Source organism: Chrysochloris asiatica, unplaced genomic scaffold (assembly GCF_000296735.1).
Source record: "Chrysochloris asiatica unplaced genomic scaffold, ChrAsi1.0 scaffold00055, whole genome shotgun sequence".
Lineage (NCBI taxonomy): Eukaryota > Metazoa > Chordata > Mammalia > Afrosoricida > Chrysochloridae > Chrysochloris > Chrysochloris asiatica.
The window spans coordinates 6,080,511-6,103,383 of NW_006408573.1; the positions used below are offsets into that span (position 1 = coordinate 6,080,511).

Here is a 22,873-nt window from a genome sequence, read left to right on the forward strand (position 1 = left end):
AAAGAATGTCCACACCTTTATCTCTGAGGTTCTGTCAGGTGTCCATGGCTGCTCTGATCCTTCCCCCACTTGGTCTCACCCAAGATGGCAGCTCCAGGAGCAGCTGAGCGTCTTGAATTAGAATGGATTTCTTGCTTCTGCTACAAATTCCCTTAACTGTAAGTCTTCCAACCTTCTAAATATTCCTTTATATGTGGTTCAGAGTTCTGGCACCATCCCCTGAGCCTGCTTGGTCCTGTATTCTGTGTTGTTGCTGACGGAGCTCTTCATTGCACTTCCACCTTCTCTGCCATCTTGTTTGTTCTCTCAGTACATCTTGATTGCATGTTTGATCATTTTCAGACTGAAATCACTGACTGTAGTGATTGGTACTGGTCTTTTTGTAGTTGTATGGATTTTATCCTTTCACAGCAGTGTTGTACTTCATGACAGATATTGAAAGATTATTTTTGATGGTGAATATGATGTCATTCCTTTTCAATTTGTCTTTCCCAGCATAGTAAACTGTGATTGTCAGATTTAAAATGGCCAGTGTCAGTCCATTTCAGCTCACTAATGCCTAGGATATCGATGTTTATGCTTTACATTCCATTTTTGACAATTTCCAATTTTCCTAGTTTCATGCTTTGTACCTTCCATATTCTGATTATTAATGGATGTTTACAGCAGTTTCTCTTCATTTTGAGCCATGATTAGACTAGATTGGATTGTTTTGTGCTGAATTCATTCATTTATACTTTGTTGGATTTTTCCTTTTAGGGAACAGATTTGATAGCCTTTTGGTCTTTGTTTGACCTTTCTACATTGTTTCAATTTGTCACACATAAAGAATAATACATGTAACATATATGTATAGTAGTGTAAACCAGGGGCTGGTATTGCCTATGGGCCAAATTTGGCCTGCTACCTGTTGAAAGTTTTATTGGTGCCCAGCCACACTGTTTCCGTATTGTCTGTGACTCCACTCCTTTTGTGCTACAGTAGTAGAGCTGAGTAGCTGCTACAGAAATGGTATGATCTGTAAAGCCTGAAGTATTTACTATCTGGCCTCTCATAGAAGAAGTTTGCACAATGAATGAATACCCATGTACACACTGCACAGCTAAGATATTATTATATTTTATATATATATATATCATCGTCATCGTTAAGTGCTGTTGAGTCGAGTCGAGTCGATGCCGACCCATAGCGACACTGTATAGGGTTTCCGAGGAGCAGCTGGTGAGCTTGAACCACCGACCTTGCAGTTAACGACTTTGCAGTCTGGCGCATTAACCCACAGCGCCACACCAGGACTCTCTGTCTCTCTCTCTATATATAATCAATAGCAGTGAAGCACCTCTTGGGTACCCATCATCGTTATGTCCCTCATCTCTCCCATTGGAGATGCCTCACTGGATTTTTCCAATCCAATGAGACACCAGACATCCTAGAGGAAGACAGAGGAAGCTAGCAGTCATGCTTCCTAACTTTCCCCTTCGAGGTAGCCAGTTTTATTAGCTTGCTCATTCTTTCATACTCTATCCCTGTTCATGTAAAACATATGCTAACATTTATTTGCCCTAAATCACATAGCAAATTATAATTTTGTCATGCCACTCTTGTTAAAGGAGCCCTGCTGGTGTAGTGGGTTATGAGTTGGACTGCTAACCACATAGTAAGCAGTTCAAAACTGCTGTCTGCTCCATGGGAGAGAGATTAAGCTTTCTGATCCTGTAAAGATTTACAGCTTTAGAAACCTTACCAGGGTCGTTCTGACTTGGAACTGACTTCATGGTGCACAGGCACCACTATTTTTGTTGTTAGGTGCTGTCAAGTTGAGTTTTGACGTACAGTGATCTTGTGTGATAGGGTAGAACTGCCTCCATAGAGTTTCCTAGTCTATAACCTATAGAATTGGTGTGGTGCTGTAGGATAAGCGCTGGACTGAAGGTCAGTTTGAACCACCCACCGGCCACTCCTCAGAAACCCTATACTGGGTCTCAACCAACTGAATGGCATTTAAGCAACGATAACACAACCAGCAACATTAACAACCAGTAGAGGGTCGCTGTGATTTGGAACCGACTTGATGGCACTTGAGAGTAACAAAATCTTTTGCAAATGTTTTCCTGCAGAGCCTCAAGGTAAGTTGTAAGTACCAGTCTTTTAGTAGCTGAGCACTTAACTCTTGTACCACGAGGACTTCTTATTCTACTACTGGTTTTGTTGGTTGCTGTCGAGTCACTTCTGACTCATAGGCACACCATGCTCTGCACCATCCTCAGGATTGTTGCTGTGGTTGAGCCCTTGGTTGCAGCCACTATGTCCATCCATCTTGTCCATTATCTTCCTCTTTTTTGCTAACCCTCTACTTAATTAAGTGTGATGTCCTTGTCCAGAGACTGGTCTCTCCTGGTTCCATGTCCAGAGAGCACAAGATAAGAGGCAGTCTTCCATACTCTCTTTTAAGGAACGTTCTGCTATACTTTTTTCCAAGATAGATTTGTTTATTCTCTGGTGGTCCATGCTACCCCTTTTTAAGCATTTACTATATGTCAGGAGGAGTCTGGTGTGGCACTGTAGAATAAGCACTGGACAGCAAGGTCAGTTTGAACTGCAAGTTCAGAGGTTCAAACCCACTAGCCACTCCTCAGAAACTCTATACAGAATCCCTGAGAGTCAGAACCAATTCGAAGGCACTTATCAACAAAACAACAATAGTATATGTCAGGCATGTGGCAAGCACTTTGCATGCATTTTATATTTTTTTCTTGAAATAACCCTGTGAAGTGTTATCTCAGTGTTGTAATTGAGGAAGCTCAGTTAACAAGTGGCCAGAATTTAAATCCAACCTGGTCAGTAAAAATGTTTCACATCAATATGGTACTTTTCACCTCCCAGAAAATTGCCATGGATGATTTTCACAGTCAGAATGTAGGTCAGGCAGGGATTTTTCTCCACATTTAACAAAGAAGCTTGGAGAAGTATTGTGTCCAAGAATTTTGGCCATTAACTGGCGATGGGAACGTGAACCCAGACCTTTTTGACTTTCTGCTCCCTGTACATATATAATGGGAGCAGTTTTTTGTTATCTTACAATCCCAGGTCTAGAATGTGGCTTTCTTCACAGGAATGCTGTGTGGCTTATGTAAATTGGGGCCAGTAGAGGGCAGGACACACTGCTCTTCAGACTACAAGGTTGGCAGTTCAAACCTACCAGCTGCTCCTCGGAAACCCTATACAGGGTTGCTATGAGTCAGAACCAACTCAACGACATGTAACAACAAGAGAGGGCAGGAATCTTTACATGTTTCCACCCTTAGAAACGGAAAGATTTTCTGACCCCTTATCAGTCTTCCCTTTCCCTATCAGGAAGGTAGAGAAAAGGCTGCACATTAACTGGTTTGTTCGGTGCCATTTAGTTGATTTCAATTCATTGAGGCCCATCCGACAGAGTAGAATTGCCCCATGGTGTTTTCTAGGCTGTAATCTTGTCCAAAGATTGTTCCTCTGGAACAAGCAATTTGTTGTGAAGTGCCGTCGAGTCGGTTTCGACCCATAGTGTTCCCAAGGAGTGATGGGTGAGCTTGAAGCACCAACTGTGTAGTTCAAATGGCTTTGCAGTCTGGCACATTAACCCACAGCACCACACTAGGACTCCATGGAACAAGCAACTAGGTGGGTTCAACTTGCCAACCTTTTGAGTTGCTGCTGGGCGTAGGCACGGCACAAGTCATGTTCTGTAATTTCTGCAGGCACCACAATTTGGATGCCTGTTCTCCTCTAATAATTCTAATTAAAAAAAAATTGTTACATGTATATATGTAATGGAGTCCTGGTGTAGCACTGTAGGATGAACACTGAACCTAAGGGTCAGTTTGAACTGCAGTGTAGGCAGTTCAAGCTTACCAGCCTGTCCTTGGAAACCCTATACAGGCTTGCTATGAGTTGGAAACAACTTGACAGAACTTAACAGCAACAGCGTATATGTAATGGAGTCCGATGTGGTGCTGTAGGATAAGCACTGGACAACAAGGTTGTTTTGAACCACACAGTTGGCGGTTCAAACTCATCAGCCGCTCCTTGGAAACCCTATACAGGGTCTCTATGAGTTGAAACCAACTCGATGACACTCAGCATAACATAACATATATGTAACAAAAATATGCCATTTTAACATTTTTTACATGTGCAATTCAGTGACATTATTTTCATCATATTGTGTAGCCACCACCATTATTCTTAACCAAAATTCTCTCCATCCTTAACAGAAGTTCAGTGCCCTACAAAGCAAGGATTCTTGGTAACCAATTTGCCTATTTTGGATACTTCTTTCTTTTTTAAAAAGTTTTTATTGTGAATTGAGTGATAGGTTAATATAGTTTACATGGGAGAACATTGGCTTTACACTCATTATTTCATTGCAGTGATTATAATCCCCTCTGTGCATCATCATTCAACAGTATTTGCTTCTATTCCCTCTGTTTTTTTGGTTTTTTTGGATGCACACAAAAACACTCAGGAATATATAATAATTTAAACAAACAAGGGCACATTCTGCAAGACTACCTCCTGGCCTCCAGCATACAGCCTTTCTCTTTCCATGAGTCTAGAGTCCTCAACTGCTCTGTTCCTCCATGTCATCATCTCTGCTTCCATCTCTGAATAGGGTACCACATTCTGCTCGTGCACTTTTCCCTTGATGGTCCTAGGGTCCTCTGTTTCTGTCTTAAAAGATTAACTACTCCCCCCTTTATGATAATAAAACTTCTACCTTTACAGTTGTGACAATCACAATTAGTCATGATAACAGTTATTCACACATAGTCTGCCATATGTTCTTACTAGACAAGGCCCTTTAATTCAGACAAAATGAGAACTTGGGTCTCTCATACTCTCAAATGCAGAGTTGTGTCTGTTATTCCAGGTGATAGAACTTTAGGAAAAAGTACAAAACAACCATATAAAAGTGTCTGGTTAGTGTACAGGAAGTTTTGAATATGAGAGAAAGTCTTGCATTTTATGAAGCATAGTTGATATCCTTGTTCTATTTTCTTCCTCATTTTTGTTTCCTATCTTATAACCCCATGTAGGTCAGTTCTTCTTGGGTCTCGGGGACTTGACATATCCCACATCTCACAGCGTTTGGAGAGCCTCAGTGCAGCCACCACCTTTGAGCCTCTTGAACCTGTGAAGGACACAGACATTCAGGTAAGGGCTGCCCGCCTCCAGGAATGGCTCATACCCCGACTGAAGTTCTGGCAAATTTTTACTTTTTTGATCAGCTGGTTGGTGAATTATATATATATATATATAATGTAATTTTGGGGGTAAATTTCTTCCTCAAATGAAAGAGTGGAGACTCAGCTTTGGAGTTACAGTTGAAATATAGAGCTTGGGGTTATTTTTTGAGTGCTGTGTGGAAGTGAATTTAAGAATGCAATTCTGACCTGCATACTTTAGATGATTGTAGTTATGAGAACAGATTTCTCTTCTTTGTTTGGGTTTAATCCAAAGCACAGGAACATTACTTGTATGTTTCTCTTGTTTGATTTACTAGATTGCAAATAATTTTAGTACTTGTGTTCTGCATTTCTTTTCTACATCTTGCATGTATTGTCTGACAAAGAGCTGGGGCAAAGTTAAGAGTACTATTTACTGAAGTCTACTCATTGATTTCTAGGAAGTGTTTGGCTGCATTACTGGCACCAGGAAATGGTCTAATAGGATACTCAGTCTCATTTAAGCAAAGACATACCACCAGGACAATATGTAGCTATTGTATTCTAATCAGAACCTGATATATAGGAAGGCAAAATTGTTAGAGACAAATTTGTGATTCACTTTCAGTTTTAAGAACTTGGCATTTGCATTAAAATGAAAGGTACAGTGGGGCACCGTTTTATTATTGGTTTACCTTTGAAATGAAAGGACACAAAGTCCTACAAAGGCAACTCCTAGTAGAAATGGGAAATAATTGTGTTATTTGAGCTCAATTTGAATGAATACTCTGTCCTTCCGAAGAATTCTTTGTCCATCTAACCGTTGCTGCAGTCCTACATTTATTCTAACTTAGCAACGTAAGGCCCTATGTTTGAATAATTATTGTGGTTGTTAAGTGCCGCTGTCGAGTTGGTTCTGACCCATAGTGACCCTGTATGGGGGTTCTGAGGAGCAGCTGGTGAGCTTGAACCACCGACTTTGCAGTCTGGCGTGTTAACCCACAGTGCCACACCAGGATAGATGCTCTGTATTAATCATGTCAGTGATGTATCCCCAAAGTATAGAAATCCAGGGTTTCCTTTTTTCTAGTTTTCTGCATTAAATCAAATTTGCCTGTCAGTTCATAGATGACTTTTCGTATCCATGTAATCTTAAAATTGCATGCGTACTTCTTTTTTGGTTTACCCTTCCTATTTCAATTGGTGAGGCTCTGTAGAATAAGCCTGGACTGCATGGTCAGTTTGAACTGCAAGGTCAGCGTTTCAAACCCACTGACTGCTTTTGGGATACCCTATAAGGATCGCTATGAGTAGGAACCAAGTCGATGGCACTTAACAACAACAACAGTTTCGATTTATTGATGCTTTATAAGCAAATACTTAAAGCAGGGATGAGATGAGTTGAATAGGACATAGCTAAAATCATTTGAATAATCAGCATATATTTTGGGTAGCATCCCTAATAGTGTGGAACGAAATGACATTTGCTGAAAAATTATTTGTTTCAATGTCTTTAGTGTTGAAAAACACCAAACCAGCTGTTTATTTTACAGACTTAGCTCCTTTTTGCAGTTGTCTTTGGAAAACCCAGCAATGTTTAGTGATGTATTTTATGCATTTCCACTGATGTGCCCCAGTTTTACTTTGCGATATTAATGACAGGCTTATAAATGTATTGAGTCATAACAATCATCTATTCTAACCCTCTACTTAATGCCTGAACACCCTGTTTCAACACCCCCATTAGATGGTTTCCTAGCACTGCTTGCTCAGTTAGATCAAAGAGAATTTCTTAATTTGGAATGCGCCTGGCTAAGAGTTTTGGTCCTGTACCGCTGGGAAATCTGAATTTTGAGACTAAGGATGCTTCCATTGCACAATTTGAACTCTTACACTTTTCAAATTAGCTTAAAAAATATATAAAATGCAGCATCACTTTTGATTAGTTGGGAATTGATTATTTAGACTTGAAGTGAAAGTGTAGGGGCTTACTTGTTGTTGTTGTTGTTGTGAAGTGCCATCGAGTCGGTTCCGACCCATAGCGACCCTGTACAGGGTTTCCAAGGGGCTTACTAGTTTTGAAATATTCCTCTGTGGTGTTTTATCTTCTTCTTATCAAAGGTTTAAAGGAAAAAATTAAGCTATGGTCTAAAGGGCTAGGATTTTGGCTCAATCTGAGATGCCTCAAATTGGAGGGTCTAGATTTTTAAATTGTATTCAGTAACTCAATTAACCTGTGTTTAAGCTTCCTATATACATGGTTTTTATTGTTAACTGCTGTCAAGTCGGTTCTGACTTATAGCGACCCTGTATAGGGTTTCCTAGGAGCATCTGGTGGTTAGTATCATGTTATTGGCTGTCTTCTTTTTGGTTGCCAAGCATAGGAGCCAAGCTACCTAGTGCCCTTAGCCTGGCGTGATCTTCCTTTAATTCTGGCAGAGGTACTGGCGAAGCATTGATGGTTATAATCAAGAAGAATCAGCTTAGACATTTTCAGTTACTTGTATTTAGAAAAGTCAGATATAAGCATACTTCAGAGATATTGCAGGTTTGGTTCCAGGCCACTGCAATAAACTGAATATTGTAGTAAAGCCATTCACACAATTTTTCAGCTTCTCACTGCATATGTAAGTTATGTTTACTCTATTCTGTAATTTATTAAGTGGGCAATAGTATTTTGAGAAAGTTTGAGATATTGGGAGAATTACTAAAATGTGACAGTGACACACAGTGAACACCTGCTGTTGGAAAAATGCTGAAGATAGACTTGTTTGACAGGTTTGCCACAAACTTTCACTTTGTAAAAAAACAGGAAATATCTGCGAAATGCAATAAAGCGAAGCACAATAAAGCCAGATATACCTGCACACACTATCTGATCAATTTTTTAAAATGTATTTTAACAACTTTGTTGTTATTGTTAGGTGCTGGCAAGTTGGTTCCAACTCATAGTGACCTTATGCATAACAGAATGAAATTGTCTAGTCCTGTGCCATCCTCACAATTGTTGTTATGTTTGAACCTGTTGCTGCTGCCACTGTGTCAGTCCATTTCTTTGTCACTGACCGTCCACTTTACTAAGCATGGTGTCCTTCTCCAGGGACTGGAGAGAGGTCTTTTACAGCAGATTTGCCTAATGCAACACATCGTTTGATTTATAAAGGCATAATTCACATATTATACATCTGATGGACTTAAAAACATTTTTATTGAGGCAAAATAAACTAACGAACTTTGCAATGTTAACTCTTTAAATGTATAACTCAAGTAACATTAATTGAATTCGCAAATTATACAACCATCATAACTATCCATTTCTAGAAGTTTTTCTAGAAAAACTACATCACTACAATGGAAATTTGGTACCTCTGCAGCAATAACTTCTCATTCTCTCCTCTTCCCAGCCCCTAGTAACCATTAATAAACTTTTATCTTTTTTCATATAAGTGAGTTTGTGCAGTATTTGTCCTTTCATCTAAATTAGTTTATACAATAGTTATCCTTTTATGTCTTATTTCATTCAGCATAATGTTCAACTCCTGGTGTGGTGCTGGAGGATAACTACTGAACTGTGAACCACAAGGTCAGCAGTTCAAACTCACCATGCTGCTCCTCAGAAACCCTATGCAGGGTTGCTATGAGTCAGAACTCCCTTGACAGCACTGAACAGCAACAATGTAGTCAAAGTTTATCTATGTTGCATGTATGGGATCTTTATTCCTCTTGTTTGTTGCTATGTGCCATGGAGTGGGTTCCTCTTAGGCTGACTAATATTCCAATGTGTGTGCCTTTCACACTTTGCTTATCTGATCATCTGATGATGAACACTTAAGTTGTTTCCACCTTTTGTAAAGAATGTTACAGTGGAATTGATGTGCAATTGGTTGTTCCAGTTCCTGCTTTCAGTTCTTTTGGGTATGTACTTAGGAGTGGAGTCCTGGTGTGGTGCTGTAGGATAAGCATTGGGCTGCTAACCGCGTGGTTGATTCAAACCCAGCAGCTGTTGCTTGGAAACCCTATACAGGGTTGCTATGAGTAGAACCGACTCGACAGCACGTAACAACAAGAATCACCACCTAGGAGTGGAATTGCTGAGTTAATATTGTTATTGTGGTGTGGCACTGTAGGATGAGCGTTCAACCATAAGGTTGGTTTGAACCGCAAGATCGGCGATTCAGACTCACCACCACTCCTCAGAAATCCTTTACAGGGTCGCTATGAGTCAGAAATGACTCACTGGCACTTAACAACAACAAAGTAATTTTTTTTGTTTAACTTTTTAAACATAGAATTTTTAGAGAAGCTGGGTTATATGAAGAAAAAAGTGGCATCAGGATTGGAGGAAGACTCATTTAACAACCTCTGATATGCAGGTGATATAATCTTGTTTGCTGAAAGTGAAAAGGATTTAAAATTCTTACGGATGAAGATCAAAGACCACAGCCTTCAGTTTGGATTGCATCTCAATGTAAAGAAAACAAAAATCCTCACCACTGGCCCAATCTATCAATGTAGAAAAGATTAAAATTGTCAAGGACCTCATTCTTCTTGGATCAACCATCAACACTCATGGAAGCAGCAGTTAAGAAATCAAACTACATATTGCCTTAGGCAAATCTACTGCCGAAGACCTTTTTAAAGTGTTGAAGAGCAAAGATGTCAGCTTGAGGACTAAGGTGTGCCAGACTCAAGCCATGCATGGTATTTTTAATAACCTCATATGCATGAGAAAGCTGGACAGTGAATAAGGAAGACCCTAGAAGAATTGATGCATTTGAGTTATGGTGTTGGAGGAGAATATTGAAAGTACCATGGGCTGCCAAAAGAACCAACAGATCTGTGTTGGAAGAAGTACAGCCAGAATGCTCTTTGGAGACCAGGATGGTCAAACTTCATCTCTCATATTTTGGACATATTGTCAGGAGGGACCAGTTGCTGGAGAAGAATATCATGTTTCATAAGGTGGAGAGACAGTGAAAAAAAGGCAGATCTCAGTGAGATGGATTGACAAAGTGGCAGCATCAATAGGCTCAAGCATGGCAACACTTGGAGTTTGGCCTAGGACTGGGCTCTGTTTCGTTCTGTTGTGCATAGGGTTACTATGAGTCAGTATCGACTTGATGGCACCTAACAACAACAACCAAACTCTTCCACAGTGAGTGTACCATCTGTATTGCCACCAGCAATGAACAAGGGTTCCAATTCTTCCACGTGCTCTCCAACACCTGTTATTTTCTGTGTTTCTGATAATAGCTATTGTAGTGAATATGAAATGGTATTTCTTTGTAATTTGGGGAGTCCTGGTATGGCGCTGTGGGTTAATGAGCTGGACTGCAAAGTCAGTTCCAGCCACAAGGTCGGTGCTTCAAGCTCACTAGCCACTCCTTGGAAACCCTATACAGGGTCCCAGTGGGTTGGAACCAACTTGATGGCACTTGACAACAAAAACAACAGTGACTAATGGGAGCCATGGCAGTGCAGTCGTTAAGCAGTCAGCTGTTAATTGAAAGGTTGATGGTAAGTCCAGTAGCACTCCATGGTCAAAAGATGAAATAATGTGCTTCCATCAAGACTGTAGCAGGAAAACCATAGGAGGCAGTTCTTTTCCATCCTACAGTACTGCTCTGCATTAGAGTTCACGCTCAGTGGCAGTGGGTTAAGTTTTCTGGTTTTATTTTTCTTTTGTATGTGTTCTTTGGAAAAATGGTATTCAAGTCCTTTGCCCATTTAGATCATTCGTCTCCTTTTTCTTAGTTGAATTGTAGGAGTTTTTTATATTGTCTGGATTTTAAACTCCTATTGGTGTCTTGGAGCCCTGATATGGTGCTGTGGTTAATGCACTGGACTGCAAAGTTGGTTTGAACAGCAAGGTTGGCAGTTCAAGCTCACCAGCCACTCCTTGGAAACCCTGTATCGGGTCGCTGTGATTTGGAACTGACTTGAAGGCACTTAACAACAACAAAACGATAGTTGACTGTATGGTTATAAAATATTTTCGTTCGTAGGTTGTCTCTTTACTGGGTTGATTAAAATCTTTAGATGTGTAAAAATTTTTAATTGTCTGATGGACTTTCATATGTGAACTCTTGTTTTTCAACCTGTTAATTTTTTGAAATGAGAATGCATCCTAACTCCATGTGCTGAGTCTCAGTCATTAAATTTATAATGTCAATTTATAAGACCAGTAAAGTGCTGTTTATAAAAGGAAATGCTGATGCGTCCTTTAACAGATGCTGCCCAGCACATCCACTGCTTGCATTACTTAGAAGCTTGAAAAGGCATTGTCCCTGCTTAGATTATCCTTTTCTATTTGATAAACATGATTCTAGTGTCCTCTGAGTCTACGGGAGTTTGAAATTACAGGGTGATTCTGGTTGTGTGTCATAATCAATGATACAGGCTTACACTGAGAATGCATTTTTTTTTTTAAAAAAATGCTGTGACCAGCAAAGGTAATTTGTTGTTGTTGTTAAGTGCCGTCGAGTCGGTTCCGACCCATAGCGACTCTGTACAGGGTTTCTGAGGGTGCAAATCCTTACGGGAGTAGAAAGCCTCATCTTTCTCCCGCGGAGCGGCTGGTAGTTTCAAACTGCTGACCTTAAGGTTCGCAGCCCGATGCGTAACCACTACGCTACCAGAGCTCCTTTATTTTTAAATATGCTTTAATAGGAACAAAAAAATCTAATTTTCGCGTGTGTGTGTTGTTGTTTTTTTTACTGTGTCTGTGTTATTTTTGAAAATGGTCGTAACGATTGTCTGTAAATTTGTATAATGGAGCTGAAGAGCAGTAACTGTTGGGAGGACAGAATACCAAATGACTGTGACTTTGTGGTACTTAAGAGGAGGGCAAGTCCAGTTGCCGACTGTGTCTTTAGGGGGAAATACTGAGAGCAGGTTGCACACACTTAATGTACCATGGGTGGTGTGTAATTTAAAATAATAAAGTGTCTATTTTCAGAGTTAACTCCCAAGCCTTTTCACTAGATTGCATGTACATGTTAAGAAAGCTGTGCAGAAATAGCCTGAGATAACCTTAGAAACAGGCTCTGTAGTTTCTCAGTATTAGGTTATAATCTTTCCAATGGATGTTAGACCCAAGCAGTACTATTGTTTCTAAGCTTACTGTATTAGTTTCTTAGGGTTGTTACAACAAATTACTACAAACTTGGTGGCTTAAACAATGGAGTTCTTCCTAGTTTTGAAGGCCAGCATTCTGGAACCAAGACACCAGCAGGCCCACCCACGGTCCCTGTGAAGGCTCTAGGGAAGAATCCTGCGTTACTTTCTTCCAGCTTCTGGTGTTTCCTGGTGTTCTTTGATTGTGGCACCAGACCTCCATCCTCTGTCTCTTTTTTCACATGGCCTTATTCTGTGGATGTCTAAAAACTCCCTCTCGTTTATCTTGCAAAGATAGTAGATATGGGACCCATCCAAAATGTAGGCGGATCTCATCTTGAGATTGTTATCTTAATTACATCTACAAAGACCCTATTTTCAAGTAAGATTCACAGGTACTAGAGGGTAGCGCTTAGACATATTTGGGGGACACAGTTCAGTCCATAACAATTGTTAAGTGTCAGAAACTCAAGTTAGTAAGACATCTTTAACTCTCAACTCCATTTCACAGCCCCATGGAATGTTGTGCTAAGGCCATCTCTTGCTGCTCGTGCCTGTGATCGAACATTTGACCAAGCATCGGATCTGGTCCCCCACATGCTCTTTCAGGCCTTTGAGAAACATTAGGGTGACTACCTATGTCTGGTTCCAGAGTTCAATAGTAGTTATTCTCTCTAGACAGCTTCATGATCTGTAATGTGTTTGAGAAGTGTCTTACAGACAGTGTTTCAAATAGAAATAGTCTACTTTTTAAAGTATTAAATGCCTTACCTACTTAATGGCAGTGTGCTCCCGTAAAGATATATAGCCTTGGAAACCATGTGGAGCAGTTCTACTCTGTCCTATGGGGTCACTGTAAGTAGGAATTGATGTAATAACAGTGGGTTAAGTTCGGCTTTTTAGGTAGAATTAGGCGTGACGTTTTCCAAAGATACTAAAACAGCTCCCTGTGTGTGTGTGTATTCTGTGCTTCAGACAACCAGGTTTTCTAGCTTTTTTGTTTTGATACTTTTGACTTTGCACCCTGCCTTCCATGGTCTAGAGTAGTAACTATGGAACATCAGTCCTAATTTGAGTCTGAAGGTAATGGCTCTCCTTACAGGTCGTGTCTTCATAGGCTTCTCAGATCTGCCCTCTATTTGGAGGGCAGTCTCCAAATAGAATATGTTGCCTTCACGCCTCAAGAAAAGATGAGACTTTCACTACAAAGTAAACAGCAATCTAGGTTATGTTGTTGGAATTTATTTAGCAGCCAGTTCTAAACCTTTGATAAGTGAGAATTCAGCTCCCTGTATTTCCCCTTTCCCTTTTGAAAAAAGATCACATTCTGAAGATTCTTATAATCTCTCTGAAACTTCAGATGGAAATCTGTCCTTAAAGAGAAAAACGAAGGCAGCCTCAGAAGGAGGATAAAATAACCGTAAGAAAATTGGAGTCAGGGAAACTGATCTGCCGTATTTGACTAATGTTACAGTGGTAATTGCCTTTAAAAAAAAAAAAAAATTTGTTTTGCTTACCACACCGAAAGTATAATAAAATATTCATTATTTCCTTCCTTTTTCTGCCCTTGGCCTTGGGCATGTGGAGTGCAGCTCCAGCCACTGTTAGTTTATCTTTTAGATAGTCAGAAGAAGCAAAATTGCTTTGGTAAGTATAAAAACGAATCACTGCTGCTGATCACCTAATTGTTGTTTTCAGAGTTTGTCTTTTAATTTTATAACTTCAAGAATTAAGATACTGCTGCTTAAATGCAGCTATATTTAACAGCTAAGGGGGAAAGTGGTTGTGTTGCTCACCAATTGTTTGTTTGTTGTACTGGCAAGTTGTTGGTGGGGAATAGGTTCCAGACATCGAGTGGCAGTTTGTTGGACAGAAGATCAGACTTGCCTAGTGTGCTAAATAGCAGCTCTTTGGAAATATTACTGGCAAAATATAATTACTGAGGAAAAAGTGCAGTAAAATTTCCCTCATTTGAATCTGATAAGGGAAGTGCAGTATGTGACTGGATAAACAATGTCAATTCTAGAACAACTTTTAAAGAAATGCTGTTGTCATTTTTATCTGTTCTAAAAGTTAAAACTGCTAAACATGAGTGTCAGAGAGAGGTTTTTATCGGAGTTGCTTCTGTAAATCTGAGGAAGGGATGAGATGAGGTTCATTCATAGGGTCACATCTATTTTCATACTGATAATTTGTATGGCAGTTCTGAGAAGTGCTTTAAGTCGACAAAGCACACCTATCTTCCATCTTGTTTCTGCTAATGATGAGAGTTTGCCAGATTATCCCGAACTGCATTGTCAGAGATTTTGAGCGGATGAACTCTGAAGGATTAAGACTTTGTTCTTTCACTATTTTCACATAATAGAAAAAATACAGGCAGCTATTCTCCAAGGAGCTCTGGTAGCATAGTGGTTACCAATTGGGCTGCTAATCTCAAGGTCAGCAGCTCGAAACTACCAGTGGTTCCACAGGAGAAACATGAGGTTTTCTGCTCCCGTAAAGATTTACAGCCTCGGAAACCCTCCATAGGGTCTCTATGAGTCGGAATCGGCTTGACTGCACTTAACAACAACTACAAATTCTCCATAGAATTTAACGGGATGGAGGTTTTAGTTAAGTATTTGTAGTTTTTATTTTCTTCGTTATATTTCTTGTGCCCTCAATATTAGTAGCTCTGTAGGATAAGCACTAGGAGTCCTGGTGTGGCGCTGTGGGTTAATGCGCCAGACTGTAAAGCTGTTTGAACTGCAAGGTTGGCTGTTCAAGCTCACCAGCTGCTCCTCTGAAACCCTATACAGGGTCTCTATGGGTCTGAACTGAATCAACGGCACTTCACAACAACAACAATAACAATGCTGAACAACAATAGCAACAAGAGAGTCAGCAAATGGGAAGTTCATGGTTACCTTTCTTTTGAACTTTTAGAGGGCTAAAGGTACTTGGAAGAACCCTGCCAGGTGCAGTAGGTAGTTACATAAAGGTCAGAAGTTTGAACCCACCAGTGACTCTGCAGTCTTGGAAGCTGTATGGGCAATTTTTTTTTTAACAGACAAGCTCATCAGCTTTATTTTCAACCAATGATATGTTTTGTTTCATCTCAATGATCACAATCCCCTCCTTGAAACTACAGTTACCCTGCTTCTTCCTTGTGGTTTCCCTTTTACATCTGATTTTTCACAAATCAACAAAGCAAAAATGCTTGATGTGAATATACAAAACAAAAAATATGCATTCATTTAAATGTCCAAAGGGAACATTCTACAAGCCAGCCTCCTGCCTGCAGGCACACAGCCTTACTCAGTCCATGGGCCTGGAGTCCACAGCTGCTCCGTCTCTCCGTGCCATTGCCTCTGCCATAGTTTCTGCTGTGGTCACTTTTCTAGGTAAGATATCTCACGCTCTACTCATGCTCTCCCTTATTGATGGTTATGAATGAAAGATTAAATACTCCCTCTTTTAATTTTACATTTACAATTTTAACAATCACAATTAGTCGTGATAATGTTGTTGTTGTTGTCGTCAGGTGCCATCGAGTCGGAACCGACTTATAGCGACCCCATGCACAGCAGAACGAAACAATGTCTGATCCTGGGCCAACCTTACTACGGCCGCCACACTTTACGCCATCAATGATGCCACCTGGCTGATCCATCTCGTTGGGGGGGTCTTCCTCTTTTTCTCTGACCCTCCACCTTACCCAGCATGACATTCTTCTCCAGCAACTGTTCTCTCTGGACAATGTGTCCAAAGTATGAGAGATGAAGCCTAGCCATCTTGGCCTCCAAGAAGCACTCTGGTTGCACTTCTTCCAAAACAGATCTATTGGTTCTTTTGGCAGTCCATGGCACTTTCAGTATTCTCCTCCAACACCACAACTCAAAGACATCAATTCTTCTACAATCTTCCTTATTCACTGTCCAGCTTTCGCATCCATATGAGGTTATTGAAAATACCATGGCTTGGGTCAGGCGCACCTTAGTCCTCAAGCTGACATCTCTGTTCTTCAACACTTTAAAAAGTTCCTGTGCAGATTTTCCCAATGCAGTACATCGTCTAATCTCTTGACTGCTGCTTCCGCGAATGTTGATAGTTGATCCAAGAAGAATGAAGTCCTTGACAACTTCAATTACTTCTCCATTGATAAGAATGTTGTTTATTGGTCCAGTGGTGAGGATTTTTGATTTCTCTACATTGAGTTGTAATCCATATGTAAGGCTGTGCTCTTTGATCTTCATCAGTAAATATTTTAAGTCCTCTTCACTTTCAGCAAGCAAGGTTGTATCATCTGCATATCTTAGGTTGTTAATAAGTCTTCCTCCAATCTTGACACCATATTTTCCTTCATAGAACCCAGTTTCTCGTATTATTTGCTCAGCATACATATTGAACAAGTATGGTGAAAGAACACAACCCTGTCGCACACCTTTCCCAATTTTAAAACATTCAGTGTTCCCATGCTCTGTTTGAACAACTGCCTCTTAGTCCAGGTACAGATTGCTCAGAAGTACAATTAAATGTTCTGGAGTACTCATACTTCGCAATGTTGTCCATAGCTTGTCATGATCCACACAATCGAAAGCCTTCACGTAGTCAGTAAAGCATAGGTAAACATCCTTCTGATATTCTCTGCTTTCAGCCAAGATCCATCGGATATCTGCAATGATATCTCTCGTTCCATGGCCTCTTCTGAATCCAGCTTGAACCTCTGAAAGTTTTCTGTCAATGTATGATTGTAGCCATTTCTGTATTACCTGGAGCAAAACTTTACTCGCTTGAGATATCAAAGAGATTGTCTGATGATTTCCGCATTCTGTTGGGTCACCTCTCTTTGGAATGGGCACAAATATGGATCTCTGCCAATCAGTTGGCCAGATAGTTGTCTTCCAAATTTCTTGGCAGATATGAGTGAGTGCTTCCTGTGCCGCCTCACTTTCCTAAAAGATTTCAATTTTTATTCCATCAATTCCTGGTGCCTTGTTCTTTGCCAATTCTTTCAATGCATTTTGGACTTCCTCCCTAAGTATCATTGGTCGTGATAGTAATTACTCATAATTGAATCATAAAATCATATCCCCATTCCTTTCACCAGATTCATCTGGAAAAGAGGGAAACTATTCAGTGAGGACTCTACGTTATCCCCCTTGTTCTGAAACTAAACACTCTCATGAAAGCTTTTAAGCCAGCCACTTTGTGCCTTTATGTTGTTGTTAAGTGCTGTCAGTTCAGACCCATAGTGACCTTGTATAGGCTTTCCAAGGAGCGGCTGGTGGGCTTGAACTGCTGACCTTGTAGTTCAAACTGACTTTGCAGTCCAGTGCATTAACCCTTTATAGCACAGCCCCCTTCCACCCCCATTTTTGATGGCCATTTGGAGTCCTAGTGTGGTGACTGCAAAGTCGGTTTGAACTGCAAGGTCGGCAGTTCAAGCTCACCAGCCACTCCTCAGAAACCCCATACAGGGCCACTATGGGTTGAAACTGACTCAACAGCACTTAACAACAACAATAACTGTCTAAATCGCCCATCCCTATCAACCCAGTGCACTGAGAAATCAAGCTGGAGCCTTAATATGAAGAGTCCTTCCATTTTGGTTGGAATTTAGAATAACTGCATCCATAAGCAAAGGTCAGGTTCATCAAATTATACCAATTTATACTTGCTCACAGTATCAAGGTATACTTGATCATAGTATCATGGGAGTCTCGGTGTGGTGCTGCAGGATAAAGCACTAGGCAGCAAGGTCAATTTGAATGGAAGGTTGGAGGTTCAAACCCACCAGCTGCTCCTTGGGAACCCTATGCAGGGTTGCTATGGGTTGGAACTTACTCGATGGCACTTAACAACAGATGGGTCAGAACTGACTTGATGACATTAAGCATCTTTATCTTCATTTGGTCGAGTTCCGTTTACTTAGCCATCCAAGCTAGGTCAAATGAGTACTAGCTGCAAGTTTGGGAGTTTATGCATACCTCCCACACTTCAGACCGTTGGCCACTTCACTGTCAGCTCTAGCCCCAGTGGCTAGGTCAGTGTCCATGAGTTCACAAATCTCCCCGAACTTCAGACCAGTCAGCCTATTCCTCTTCTCTTTTTCATCTCAAGTCAATGGGAACATGGCCAAACTTGAGTTTCAGTCTTAGGAAGGGATTTTCCTTGATGGGCATACTTTTCTTTGGTCAGTTCGTTTGCTTGGATCCACAATCAACACTCAAGGAAACTGCAGTCAAGAAATCAAAGGATGTATAGTGCACTGGGCAAATCTGCTGCACAAAGCCTCGTTAATGTTCAAGAGCAAAGATACCAGTTTGAGGACTAAGGTGCACCTGGCCTAAGCCATGGTATTTTTAATCTCCTCATATGCATGTGAAAAGTTGGACAGCAAATAAGGAAGACCATAGAAGAATCAATGCATTGAGTTTTTGTGTTGGACAAGAATATTAAAAGTACCATGGATGCCAAAAGAAGAAATCAATCTGTGTTGGAAGAAGGACAGTTCTTCAGAAACTAGGATGGCGAGACTTCATTTCTCATAGTTTGGACATGTTATCAAGAGGGACTCTTCTCTGGAGAAGGTCATCATGCTTGGTAAAGTGAAGGGTCAGCAAAAAAAGAGGAAGACCTCAATGAAATGGATTGTCATAGTGGTAGTAGCAATGGGCTCAAGCACTAACAACTGTGAGAATGGCACAGAACTGAGCAGTGTTTTGTTCTGTTGTGCATAGGATGGCTGTGAGTCGGAACTAACTGGATAGCATCTAACAACAACAACAACATGGCAGTTCTACCCTGTCCGATCAGGTCGCTGTGTCTCAGAATCAACTGGATGGCGATGGGTTTGATTTTTGAAATGAGTTCTTGAATCTTGCCTTTTCCCAGCTCACAGCAGCTACCTGACCTGGAATTAAAGCAACTTACAGTTAATTCTCTTGGGTTCACTAGTGGGGGGGAGGGGATATATATATTAATCCTGTTTTTTGTATTTGGGTAACCTTTCTTTTGGTTTTCTTTATTTCTGAAGTAAAGACTTTATGATATCTCTCTTTTTCTTTGACTACTTCCTGAAGTGAGTAAAGACTTTACCATCTTTCTTTTTCCTAAAGTAGGAGTGTGCACCTTAGAAATTTGAACTAGCCAACCAGGTAAGGGAAAAGATTGTGTGGTCAAAGCCCTAGCCATTGGGGTGAGACACAGCCTTAAGACTTGCATCAGGGATTAAAAACCCCAGTGGACTGCCCACTCGGTGTGTTTGCTGGCCTGTCCTTGTGTGTACGGCTATGCACACGCACCCTCCTACAGGAGTAAATTTTGCTTTGCCAAGGTAATTAAGTCTCACCGAGTGTCTTTTACACAACATCGGAATTGATTTCTAACACTAACAAATGAATCTGATTATCACTGGATCCAAAGCCTGTTTGCTAGAGAGAAGCCTTTACGTGCAACACCGGGTACATATAGGTGTAATGGCTTCACTGCGTGTGTGGAACATCATCTCGCTGTGCTGGGTGTCTGGTTCAGGGACAGCCTCTGTTTGTTGTGTGAATACAGTGGTGTCCACAGCACCCCTACTTAATAAATATACTTGCTGTTCCTTGCTATTAAACCCTTACCCAGTGTAAATCTCAGTGTTGATAAAACCCAGTAAACTTGAGAAATGTGTTTTCACAGAGGCCAGGCTAACATGCTCTGCTGTTTAGTATTTATAATTAGGTGGTTTAATGCTGGCTGCTGTGGCAAGTACTGAAATGATTTAATTTCTCTGCCTGCTTGTGATAAGGGGAAAAGGTAGGTATTGTGGTCTGGTGACAAAGTATGCAATTATATTACAGTATCTTATGAATGGAATTAAAAATGGTAACTTTGGAATAAAAATGGATATTAAAGGCATCGTCTATGGAAATGTGAAACACTGCTTTCATGGGAGCCAAGGATATATGATTTCAGCCTTTTTATTTATCCATTCACACTTACTCCTGAATGCAGGGCTTTCAGAACAAGCAAGTCAATGGATGCTGAATGCATTCTGAGCAAGCAGGAAATGACAGGCTTTTTTGTCTTCTCAGAGGTTTCTTATATCCTGTCATGAGCAAGGGAATATCAATTACCAACTTAAAGAAGAAAGAAGCTGGAATGGTTTTGTAAGAGTATTTTGGAACAAGCCATTGGCTAAAATATTTATCTAACATTTTAATAGAGCACTTCATGTGTTGACTGGGCCCTGATGCCTTTGAACTGGAATTGAGTCATCCCCTCCCTCCCGCAGGAGCTCTCAACCTGCCAATATCTATTGATGCGCCCGCACTCTAGAGGTGGGGGCCGTTTATTGTCATCTTCAGTCTGGCAACTTTTAATTGTTCCGTTTCAGGAACCAGAAACGGGTATTGTTTTCGTCTGCGGAACTATTTGATACTGGGTTGGAAGTGATTTAAAGGGAGCGGGATTAAAACCTCGGTGGATATTGAATGCATTACTCTAGACCAGTCCCTCATCCTGAGATGGCAGCCCTTGTTTGACCCATTGTATTACTTTGATCTGTTTGCTGCAGCGCCCTGGTGTTTCTTGTTTCTGTTTTGGAATATTCGATACAAAGCCTGCAGCCTGATGTGTCTTCTTTAGTTGGTAGATAGTTGCAGAGTGTGGCTTTTGAGTTACAAAGCATTAGGACCATAGCTGTCTTTACTGAAAATCCATACCTGAGAGAGGGGCTCAGGTACGGAAGACTTCTGGTTTTCTTTCTTGTTTGTTTGGTAGGGACCAGAAAAGCAGCTACTGACAAGACTGACCTGTGCTTAGATTTTCCTTTTGCCCCCGAGCTCTCAGAATGAGTGGATTACTTTTCTGTTTAAGCCTTTTCCTGTTTGACAAATCATCTCACATTTCAGAAATGGAGAGGTTGAATGAGTTTCCAAGCTCAGATTTGCTGACAGGTGAACTGGGGCAAAGGCCCTGGATTCTGACCGCCGCTGGTCTGCAACACTAATGATCAACACTACTTTAATTATCCTGGAGAACAGAAGGGCGAGTCCTCACTTCTCACTGTGGAGTGGCTGTGGAACCGAGATGCCAACTGCAAAATCCTGCCTGTGCTTTTCTGAAAGCCACAGCACTGACAGCACTGCCGCAGAATCTGGGTGTGACAGTGCTTCTGAGAAGTGGTACAGAAAGAAGCCGTGTTTTATCAAGTATATTTCCAATGAGGAGTAGGCTATGGCTTGATTCTGAATAAAGGACGGATTAGGTCAGCACAGTGTAAGTTGGAGTGTGAATTTATAGGCTAATTTTTATTTGTTTTATTCCTTTGAAAGACATGAGATACTAGGGAATGCTTCCTCCAGCCTTCCCTTTTCTTTCAAAATGTCCATTTCAAAATGCCATTGCTACCTCAGGGACAGATAGACACAGCCAGGGGAGGTTGTGCTACGCCTGGTGTGCTATTGGTACCAAAAAGGAAACCAAACCTCTGGCTAACCCTGTAGGACAGATCAGAACTTTCCCATAGGAGTTTGAAGACCATTAATCTTTATGGAAGTAGACTGCCCCAGCATTCTTTTGTACAGTGGCTGGTGAGTTCAAATGACTGATTTCAGTTAGCTGCTGAGTGCTCAACCACTGCATCACTAGGGCCTCTTATCCCCTCTCTCAGAATAGTGTTTCTTAGGTTCTGCTGTATCCTCAGTGCATCTCAGTGTGTCTCTGCAGGACCCACCTCTCAGTGAGCAGGGCCTGGTAGATTTTTGGAGACTTACCAGCATTCACAGTCGCAGTTGAAGGACTATGGTGGCAGGTAGTAGTTATTGAAAAAGCTCTTACTGAATTAGTAATTCTCTCAAGCCTATTTTTTTTTTCTTCTTTTCCTTCTTTCATTTCCAGTTCATCATAGACCATTCTTTAATCAAATACAGCAAAATTAATTACTAGAAAAAAATGACGTAAATGATGTGTAAAACATAAGCTCTACTTTTTTTTGAAAAAATTAAATTCAACAGACATAAAATTACTGTCAGATTGCTATAAATGTTTCTAAATGCTTATTCTCCATTTTGGTATTTTGCTGTTGCAAACAGGGAGTAAACCATTTTCAGACTTTGGCCTTACTTTTAGCAGGTGCTTCAGGATTGCTAACCACGAGGGTGGCAGTTCAAAACCCACCAGCCGCTCTCTGAAACTATACAGGATTATTATGAGTTGACTGCAAGGCACACAACAATAATAACAAATGTCAACAGTTATATTTTTTTCTTTTCTTTTTACTTAAATGCTCACTGCTGATGCAGTGAAAGGTATCAGAGACAAGTTCCCACTCTTGTCTTTTTACCCCAGCTACAATTGAGGTGGTGGATTCTCAAAACTTTATGGTGTCCAGACACTGTGCAGAAGCACTTTTTTGGGTTTCCTTCTGTAATATTCACAGCAACCTCCTGAGGCAGCTACAGTTACTAACCCCATTTCACAGATGAGGAACCAGAGAGCTACAGAGACTGAACTCCCTTCTGTTGGTTTGAGTTCCGTGTCCTTAAAATATGCTAGGTTTTAAATTTCATTTGTAGAATAGACTT

At 40.7% G+C, this 22,873-nt stretch overlaps 1 protein-coding gene across 2 annotated transcripts in view; it reads left to right on the forward strand.

The window, feature by feature from the left end:
* The window catches only part of NUP93 (nucleoporin 93kDa), a 133,229-nt gene that overhangs the window by 38,202 nt on the left and 72,154 nt on the right, over window positions 1–22,873 (forward strand). For both annotated transcript variants that reach the window (XM_006863545.1, XM_006863544.1), the window contains exon 3: window positions 5,076–5,193. In XM_006863545.1, coding sequence (XP_006863607.1) covers window positions 5,076–5,193 — 118 coding nt within the window. The remainder of the gene's footprint in view (window positions 1–5,075; window positions 5,194–22,873) is intronic.